The following is a 10,566-nucleotide window of genomic DNA, read 5'->3' on the forward strand; positions in this document are numbered from 1 at the left end:
ACTTAGCCTTGACGGGAACTCCTAAAGGTGATGAGGTTTTAGACTGAGAGGAAACTAAACAAGAATGCTCAAGCTGGAGTTTCTGTTGTGGCTCAGTGGTAGTGAAACCCCCTAGTATCCATGAGGATGCAGATTCCATCCCTGGCCTCGCTCAGTGGGTTATGGATCCTGCATTGCTGTGAGCTGTGGTATAGGTCTCAGACCCCTAGCAGGTGTGACCATTAAAAAAAAAAAAAAAAACTCAAGTTGTTGCTGCAGAATAGCAGAAGAATGTTAAACCTGGACTGGGAAGTGGAGATAGTCCCACCAGGAGTGCCTTCAGGATAGGAGAGAAAGTGTACCCTGCCTATCTGTCCAAAGCAGAGATTCATCATATATTTGTTGAGTACTTTCTAAGTGCAAAACACACTGTATGCCCGGGGAGAAACAAGACATAGTGACAGGAATGATGGTGATCATAGGGTATACCACTTTCTGAGTATTTCATAAGTGCCAAGCATTGTGTCAAGTATAGAGACAGCTTATGAAAAAAAATGTTCAGCGTTTCATGGCTCAGCAGTTAACAATCCTGAGTAGGATCCATGAGGATGTGGGTTCGATACTTGGCCTTGCTCAGTGGGTTAAGGATCTGGTGTTGCCGTGAGCTGTGGGGTAGGGCGAAGATGAGGCTCGGATTCTGTGTTGCTGTGGCTGTGGTGTAGGCCAGCAGTTACAGCTCCGATTAGACCCCTAGCCTGGAAACTCCATATGCGGCGGGTGTGGCCCTAAAAAGAAAAAAAAAAAAAAAAAGTTCACCACTACTAGAGAAGAAATAAAAGCCCAAGAGAGAATAAGTAACTTATCCAACACTTATCAGTCAGTAAGTGACAGAACGTGGATTTGAACCTAGAGTATGCTATGTTACTCCAAAGTCTGCGTCTATCTCTTAATCCCAGTAATCCAGCCAGTAAAACCTCTGGGCTATGAAAATCCAAAGAAAAGCCAACATAGGAACATTAACTTTGTTCTGTCTTAAATATTAATTATTTTCTGTCCCCTTCACTGAACTTTTTTCTATTCTATCTACCTCATTGCCATTCCATACGATACTGTCTGCCTTGTATTTTCCATGATATCGAGGTGAAAATTAGAGATACTTCTATCTAGAATCTATCATTTTCCATGCCCCATTGAAACTATCAAACAGAAACTCAAAATAGCCTATGAATATAGTGGTTTTAAAGCCAAAATAAAAGTTAGAAAATAAGGAGTTCTCGTTGTGGCGCAGTGGTTAATGAATCCAACAAAGAACCATGAGGTTTCGGGTTCGATCCCTGGCTTTGCTCAGTGGGTTAATAATCTGGCATTGCCATGTGTGAGCTGTGGTGTGAGTTGCAGACGAGGCTCAGATGCGAGCTGCTGTGGCTCTGGCGTAGGCTGGTGGCTACAGCTCTGATTCAACCCCTAGCCTGGGAATCTCCATATGCCACAGGAGCAGCCCAAGAAATGGCAAAAAAATGACCCAAAAAAAGTTAGAAAATAAATTTTAGGGAGTTCCCGTCGTGGCTCAGTGATTAACGAATCCGACTAGGAACCATGAGGTTTCGGGTTCCGTCCCTGCCCTTGCTCAGTGGGTTAACGATCCGGCGTTGCCGTGAGCTGTGGTGTAGGTTTCAGACGCGGCTCGGATCCCTCGTTGCTGTGGGTCTGGCGTAGGCCGGTGGCTACAGCTCCGATTCAACCCCTAGCCTGGGAACCTCCATATGCCGCGGGAGCTGCCCAAAGAAATAGCAAAAAAAGCCAAAAAAAAAAAAAAAAGAAAAGAAAATACATTTATTTTAACCCCAATAAAGGGGGTTAGAGATTAACAGAAACTATGATGTGTTGTTGGAGGCAAAGTGAACCTGGTGTAGTCAGACTCCAGAATGACTCATGAATGAAGTATTGGTCTCAATCTATACCAGCTCGGGTCTAAATAGTGGGAGGTCCTTCTGACACCCAAGTTTCTTCAATTTTGGAGACAACTGAATGGTTGGCTACCCATGTATAGCGATTCCTGCTCAAGCTTAAGAGTTTCTGAAGGCTCTTCAGATGTAAATGGAGGAGTTTCCATTGTGGCTCAGCAGGTTAAGAATTCGACTAGTAACCGTGGAGGATTCAGGTTCCATCTCTGGTCCTTGTCAGTGGGTTTAATGATCCAGTATTGCCGTGAGCTGCAGTGTAGGTTGCAGAGGAGTCTTGGATCTCGTGTTGCTGTGGCTGTGGTGTAGACCAGTAGCTGCAGCTCTGATTCAACCCCATCCTGGGAACTTCCATATGCCTTGGGTGCAGCCCTAAAAAGAAAAAAAAAAAGAAAGAAAGAAAAAAAAAAAAGAGGTAAATGGAACTTAAACATAAATAACAAGGTACATTTCAATAGGAGGCCAGAGTCATCAATGAGTGGTGAAATCACCTTAATGGGAATTGATGAACACTTATTAAAATAAAATAGAAAATACCAGCGCACCTTATGTCATAAGGGCTTTGTTTCATGAAATTTTTGTTTCAGTTTTGTGTGTGTGTGTGTGTATTTGTATTTGTATATGTATTGAGTACCAAAGTAAAATATATTTTTACTAGGAGTGTAAGTCAAATCATTTAGGTCACCAGTCCAACTTATACCTCCATCCACTTATTTGTTTCTTAGGTAAGAGAAAGCATAGTACAGTGGAGCCAAGAAACCTCTTACTAGCTCCCTGTAACTTTGGGCAACCTCAGTTTTAACCTCTCTACTCCTCAGTTTTTCAATCTGTCGTGGGATCCCTGAACCTCTAGGGAATTCCCATGTAATGTAAGGATAATATTAGAAGCTTCCTTGTAGACTTGTTGAGGGTTAACTGAGTTAATATTTATACAGTGCTTACTACAGTGCCTGGCACTATGTTTGCAAGATCCAGGAACAAAAAGGTGAATGAGAAATAGCCCTAGCACCGATGCACTTGTCCATGACTCCTCCCTGCTGGGTTTTCTCAGTATTAGAAGGAGGAACTAATAACATGTTTTATTCTTCCCCCAGCCTCCCGCCCCCAACATCTTCCTTTTCTGTCATGCACCAAAGAAACGAGCAGAGAGCGTCCCCCAGTGGCCGGTGGAGTGATGTCGCCTTCCGTTTAAGGGCTTGGGGCCTGGGGACTGCCAACTCCGCACTACAACTCCCACCATGCATCTCTTCCCCTCCGACCTCTAATAGGCAGTGTGACAAGCGGTCTTGCGCCGGGCAACTTCCCCGCCTTGCGTCGCAAAATACAGATAAATGCCCAGAATTACGTCCGGGGTAAGGTGTTGCAAAGGTTGCTGGGAAACACATAACCGTAATTTTCTTCCGCCAGCAGGTTAAATAGTCCCTTGGTCACTTTGTGCCACGGAAAAATAAACTCGAGAAACACCTTTCTACCATAGATTTCAGCAGAAACGCTGAATAATAAATAACATTTGAATAAAGGTGATTGCCGTCCTTGGCGTGCGTCCAGGAGCCGTCTAGGAGGAATCCCTCGGCGTGAGCGGAGGGATCTCGCACTATATAAGAGAGCCGAGCCGTTGGCCACTTCCTCTCTCGCGTCTTCGCTTCCAAGATGGTGAGTTATGGCGCGTGGTGAACGATTGGGGCCGGGTGAAGGCTGAGTGTGAGCCAGATGAGATTGTGGGGGTTTTAAAACCTGGACTACGGTGAAGGAATGGAAAGAGCATATGTTTGTTCCAGGCTTGGGGGGGTTTGCGGAGGGACTGGAGATCTGAGTGGCTCTTCTGGTGGTTGCCGGCGGGAAATGTGGCCGGAAGGGGTCTAAGGCTGGGTAAGTTGCGAGCCCTTCTTAATGGTGTTTTCATCCTGATGCAGACCAAGAAAAGAAGGAATAATGGCCGTGCCAAAAAGGGCCGCGGCCACGTGCAGCCTATTCGCTGCACCAACTGTGCCCGATGCGTGCCCAAGGATAAGGCCATTAAGAAGTTCGTTATTCGGAACATTGTAGAGGCCGCGGCGGTCAGGGACATTTCCGAAGCGAGCGTTTTCGATGGTGAGTGAGCTCCCGGGGCGAATCGGTATCTTAATATTTAAGAAGTGTAATTTTTTTGTGGCGCGTATTCGATCCCTGGCCGAGGAACTTCCACATGAGGCCGAAAGCTGTACATACATACTTTAAGACCTAAAACCACCTCTCCCCGCCAACCCGTGCGGTGCACAGGCTTTGTCGTAGTAGTGTCCGAGCAATCTCCTTGTGTTTTTAAGGTTGTCGGTAGAAGAGAATTGAATCTTTGCTGCGTTTGCCACTTTGAGCTGTGTCTGGGGAGGGAGCCTTTTTGTGGTAGTGCTCACTGAGTCATTTAAGAAAGGAAGCATGTCTACTTAGGTTCACGAGGGTGATCTTTGGAGCAATATGATGTTGTTTTAATCGTTTTTCTTTTTAGAGACAGTGAGCTTTTTTAGGCGGGGGCCCTGGACGGTGTTAGGGCTGATGTGATTGTTGAAGAAACTAGATTCTTGGTGGTATAACATCTGTGGTGTGAATTTGATTCCCATGATGACAGGATGGGTTAGTAAGGGGGTGTTTATTCGTGAAACTATGTTTTTAGGTGTCAGAAAGTGAATAGTAGCTCTTTGGAGTGAAATCTTGTAGATATGCCTAAATGAGTTTGTTTACTTTTTTGTTTTTGTTTCTTTGCCATTTCTTGGGCTGCTCCTGCGGTGTATGGAGGCTAGGGGTCGAATCAGAGCTGTAGCTGCCAGCCTTCGCCAGAGCCACAGCAACACGGGATGCAAGCCGCTTCTGCAACCTACACCACAGCTCACGGCAACACCGGATCGTTAACCCGCTGAGAGGGGGCAGGGATCGAACCTTCAACCTTATGGTTCCTAGTCGGATTCGTTAATCACTGAGCCACGACGGGAACTCCTGTTTACTCCCCCCCCCCCCCAAAAATGACCGAACTTGAGAACTTCCCAGGCCAGGGGTTGAACCTGCACCATAGCAGTGACAATTCCAGGTCCCTAACCTGCGGGGCCACCAGGGAACTCCTGGGTATGTTTACTTTTGCCTGATAGAATGAACAAGAAAGAACTGCGTGAGGTGGGTGTGCAATACATGATATCATACCTCTAAATTTTCTGTTTCTTAGCCTATGTGCTTCCCAAGCTGTATGTGAAACTACATTATTGCGTGAGTTGTGCCATTCACAGCAAGGTAGTCAGGAATCGTTCTCGTGAAGCCCGGAAGGATAGAACACCTCCACCCCGATTTAGACCTGCGGTGAGTATGTAAAAGGTGTGGGAGCCAGAGGGGTGATGGGGGAAAGACACATACGAGGACTCAAGGAATATCAAAAGTGGTTAGAATCTGGTTCAGATTGAGTAGCGTAATCTTTGATGTGTGTTGGTTTTCCATGCATTTATGGCCCAGATACATTGTTAGTGGTAGGAGGGCAGTGGTCAAGTTCTTTAAGGGAGACTCTTTAATTTACTGTTCCATTTTTTTTGTCTTTCAGGGTGCTGCCCCACGACCTCCACCAAAGCCCATGTAAGGAACTGAGTTCTTAGAGACTGAAGGAATTCTATCCTTTAAAAAGACAATAAAATGGAGACTATACTTAATATGGCATGTTGAGTGTGTGTTGCCAGATATAATGGGGGTTGTGTATGTTACAGGAACTGTAACTTCACCACATATTGAACTCTGGAGTGTCACATAGTCTTTTTCATGGAGGCCAGGGTGGTTATGTAAGTTAAACCTCAACTCCTGTGTTTCTCTTACATTTCTGTCTTTGACCTCCCCAATTTGCATAGCTATGGGGGAGAGGAGTTAAAGCATCTGTATTAGGTTAATTCAACCTGGCATGTTGGCGTAAACTGGTGTTCTAAGAACAGGATAAGGAGTTTTGTGAGGAACTCATCAGGAAGCAATTTAGACTGATCTAGGTGTGAGTATCTTTAGTGGGGGACACAAGGCTTTAATGGAAGTTTATGGCCTGAATAGCTTCATGGGATCTGATTCCAGATCCTTAACTTCGTTAATTCACCTCTTTGCCTTGAATTGGTTTGCTGGTTAGCCAGTTCTCACCCAACCTTCATCTTTCTGCAGTGATTTTCTCTATCAAGTAAAAAAGCCCAGGACACCAGGTATTCTAGAAACTTGGGGGGGGTCCCACAAGAAGATATTTCCCCCACAATGTGAGGAAGGGTTGTACCTAATGTGACCTTTACAGCAATGGTTCATTTGTCCCAGAATTCAGAAATTAGAAAGTCGCCAGCTAAGGATATGCAGTTGACCTTGAACAGTGTGGGTTTAACAGTGGCGTTGTTATGGTTTTCAACAGTTAGTTGAACTGTCAGATGTGAAAGCAGGGATGTAAACGGCCAGCTCTAAAGTTAGTTACATAAGGATTTTTTTGGTTAAGGGCCAAACCCATGGCACATGGAAGTTCCCAGGCTAGGGGTCACATCAGAGCTGCAGCTGCCGGCCTGCATCACAGCCACAGAAACACAGGATCCAGGCCAAATCTGACCTACACCACAGCTCACAGCAGTGCTGGATCCCTGACCCACTGATTGAGGCCAGGGATCAAACCCACATCTTTGTGGATCCTGAGCCAAGACGGGAACTCCCATAGGAATTTTTGACTAGGTAGTGCCCCCTAACCCATGCCTTGTTTGAGGAGCAACTGTATGTATGAAAAATTTTTGGGGGAATGGATTGAAATACACATTTGCCGGGGAACATGTTTTCGCATGTGTCTATATTCAAAGGAATATGATAGCAAAGAAGGGGTGGAGTATTTCAGCTCATGGGGTAGTCCTTTTAATTGGGGAACCCTTTATGAAATCCCAGTTGGAAACTGTTGACCTCGACTTGCCTTCGGTCTGTGTACCAACATGTGCTGGAACAGCTGTGGCAAGTCCTGAATTTGTTAAAACACTGAATGTAGGCAGGACAGTCTATCCTTTGGAGAGACCTACGATGTCAGCTCTTTCATTCCTCTGTAATGATCCCTTTACACCAGGAATAAAACACTGGATAGTAGAAAATCAGATGCAAGGTGAAAATGCTACCAAACCTAATGGTTCCAAATCCTACCTTGCTCAGTAAAACCAGATTCAGGTAAGTCCAGGACTGTGTAATTACTGTGAGAGTTCCCTTGAGATATTTATAGACACAGCTTATCCTTTTTTCGGGATAGGCCTTAACTGAGATGTAAATTCACGTGTTCTCCCATGAATTTAAAATTTGATTCATGAGTTTTTTTTTTTTCTCTTTTGGCGATAGCTCTGGCAACACTAGATCTTTAACCCACTGCAGGCCAGGGCTTAAACCCATGTCTCAGCAGTGATCCCAGCCAAAGAGGGCTTTCCATGTGCTTCAGGCTCAAATAGCCCCAGTCTACCACCAGGTGTAAGTCAGATCTGGTAGGCAACCAGGATATCCAGTGTCCACCTAGGTAGGAATCCATCACTTATCACAGAAAAGAAAACCATATATGTAGTCAGACATGGCCTGCAGTTTAGTTTGAGGTCTCAGTATATTTGGACCACAAGATCAACAGCTTGCTTTGCTTAAGTGTGGACTGAGGTTCTAGTAGTTGGTCACAAAGAAGACTGTAGACCTTTGAGCCTTTGCCTCCCTCCCACCCCCAGCTTGTTTTAATGGAGTATTGGGTAGGGGGGAGATAATTGCTGTCTCAGCACCTCCCTAATATATTCTCTAGACTTGATATATTTTCTAGGCTTGATGCGTGAGGAGTGTTTAAACCAGTTAGAAGCCTCTGGACTCTTCCACCTATTGATCCATGTTCACCTGTGAGGTTATTGGATTTCAAGTCAATTCCCCGTGGTAACTAGAATTTATTAAGGGTCCTGGAACACATTTTCCTTCAAACTGAATTCCTAAATTTTTTATTTTTCTTCAGCTACCTCTCCATACAAGGAAAAAGCTACTATCACACTACTTTTTAAGTTTACACATTTAGTGTGTTCCTTCAGTAACTATCAGATATAGAGTGTTGCTTTCATATGCACTAACTAGCTTGTCAGAAGAGACTGAAGAGTAGATGAAAAAAATGGGCTGGAATCTATATTCAATTACTTGTTCAGTAAGTAGAAATTATGTATGTACTTGGCACTTTATTTCTGACTACAAGTACCCTATTAAAACATGTCTGTGGAGTTCCCTAGCAACTCAGCAGGTTAAGGATCTGGCACTGCTGTGGTTCAGGTTGCTGATGTGGTGCAGGTTTGCTCCCTGCCCTGGGGACTTAAATGTGCTGCAGACAAGGCCAAAATAACATTGAGGTGATTTTGTTCCTTTTAATTGCTGAATAACATTCCATTGTGTAATATGTACCACATCTTCCTGCTCCACTCCATGTCGATGAGACGCCAACATCGGATGCTTTCACTGACATGGAGTTTGGGGGGTGTGGACACAGTGAACTTTGCAGAGCAGATGCTGACTCACAGACATTGAAAAACTTATGGTCTCCAGAGGAGACAGTTGGGGGTGGGGGAATGTGCATGGGTTGTGGGATGGAAATCCTGTGAAATTGGATTTCAATGATCGTTATACAACTACAGATGTGATTAAAAAAAAACAAAAAACATTGAGGTGAACCTAAGAGTGTAAATCTCACTTCTGATACTTTGAACTGAATATATAATCTTGGGTGACTTACCTAACTTCTGTCTTCAGTTTTCTAATTTTTAGGACAGTATTAGATGTGGTTTAGGTGATGTGGAGTGATCATTTATTCAAAACTATTCAGCTTCCCAGTGGCACAGCAGGTTAAGGATCTAGCAGTGTCACGGCAGTGGTTCAAGTTTGATCTCTGGCCCCAGAACTGCATGCGTTGGAAAAGACTATTGAGTACTTGCTATGTGCCAGATTTTTTTTTGTTTGTTTTTGTTTTTGTTTTTGTTTTTTTGCCTTTTCTAGGTCCGCTCCCTCAGCATATGGAGGTTCCCAGGCTAGCAGTCAAATCGGAGCTGTAGCCGCCAGCCTACGCCAGCCAGAGCCACAGCAACGCAGGATCGAGCCGTGTCTGCAACCTACACCACAGCTCACAGCAATGCCGGGTCCTTAACCCACTGAGCAAGGACAGGGATCGAACCCTCAAACTCATGGTTCCTAGATAGATTCGTTAACCATTGCGCCATGACGGGAACTCCTCTTTTTTTTTTTTTTTTGTCTTTTCTAGGGCTGCACCCGAGGCATATGGAGGGTCCCAGGCTAGGGGTCTAATCAGAGCTGTTGCTGCCGGCCTACACCACAGCTCACAGTAGTATATGTTAGTGGGGGAGAAATGTTAGGAAGGGCTGCAGTTTGGAGGTTTTTTTGGGGGGAGGGTTTGGCACCACCTGCAGCATAAAGTTTCCAGACCAGGAGTTGAATCCAGCCACAGCTGCAGTAATGCCAGATCCTTAACCCACTACACCACAGCAGGGACACTGAGGCTTCAGTTTCATTTTTTGCTTTTTAGGGCCACATCCATGGCATATGGAGGTACACAGGCTAGGGGTTGAATTGGAGCCTCAGCTGCCGGCCTACACCACAGCCACAGCAATCCAGGATCCGAGCCACATCTGTCACCTACACCAGAGCTCATGGCAACGCCGGATCCTTAACCCACTGAGGGAGGCGAGGGATCGAACCTGCAATCTCGTGGTTCCTAGTCAGATTCTTTTCCACAGCACTACAACAGGAACTCCATGGCTGCAGTTTTAAGTATAAGGTGGCTCAGCAGATGAAGAACCCGACATAGTGACCATGAGGATGCAGGTTTGATCCCTGGCTTTCTTCTGTGGATTAAGGATCTGGCACTGCCTGCAGTGTAGGTAACAGATGCAACTCAGGATCAGCCGTGGCTGTAGCTGCAGCTCCAGTTTGACCCCTAGTGTGGGAACTTCCATATGCTGCAGGTGCAGCTGTAAAAAGAAAAAGTTTTGCACATTTAATTAGAAAATTAGGGGTTGGGATTAACATACACACTGCTATATATAAAATAGATAGCCAACAAAGACCTACACTGTAGCACAGGGATCTAAGTACCTTGTAATAACCTATAATGGAAAAGATTTCTGAAAAAAGAATAGATGTAATGTGTGTGTGGGAGTTCCCTTTGTGACTCAGCACGTAACAAACCCAACTAGTATCCATAAGGATCCAGCAGTTGCTATGAGCTATGGTGTAGGTCAGATCTCGAATAGCTGTTGCTGTGGTGTAGGCCAGCAGCTACAGCTTAGATTTGACCCCTAGTCTGGAAAGTTCCAAATGCCACAGGTGTGGCCCTAAAAAAAGATAAAAGTGTGTGCGTGTGACCGAATCACTGCTGTACACCTGAAAGTAATACAGCATTGTAAGTCAACTACACCTCAATAATGTTTTTTGGAGTTCCCTGGCAGCCTAGGGGTTAAGGACTTGGTGTAGTCACTGCAGCAACTTGGGTCACTGCTGTGGTGCAGGTTTGATCCCTGGCATAATAAAAATTTTTTAATGACTTGAAAGTATTGGCATTCCCATCATGGCTCAGCGGTTAACAAACCTGACTAGTATCCATGAGGACATAGGT

General features: G+C 45.0%; 1 protein-coding gene across 1 annotated transcript; it reads left to right on the forward strand.

Annotated features, from left to right (window-relative positions):
* On the forward strand, window positions 3,567-5,602 carry RPS26 (ribosomal protein S26). The gene is made up of 4 exons (NM_001097481.2): window positions 3,567-3,593; window positions 3,854-4,031; window positions 5,131-5,261; window positions 5,497-5,602. The coding sequence occupies exons 1-4, from the start codon at window positions 3,591-3,593 to the stop codon at window positions 5,530-5,532; spliced, it is 348 nt and encodes a 115-aa protein (NP_001090950.1). The 5' UTR covers window positions 3,567-3,590; the 3' UTR covers window positions 5,533-5,602.

Source organism: Sus scrofa, chromosome 5 (genome assembly GCF_000003025.6).
Source record: "Sus scrofa isolate TJ Tabasco breed Duroc chromosome 5, Sscrofa11.1, whole genome shotgun sequence".
In the NCBI taxonomy this organism is placed as follows: domain Eukaryota; kingdom Metazoa; phylum Chordata; class Mammalia; order Artiodactyla; family Suidae; genus Sus; species Sus scrofa.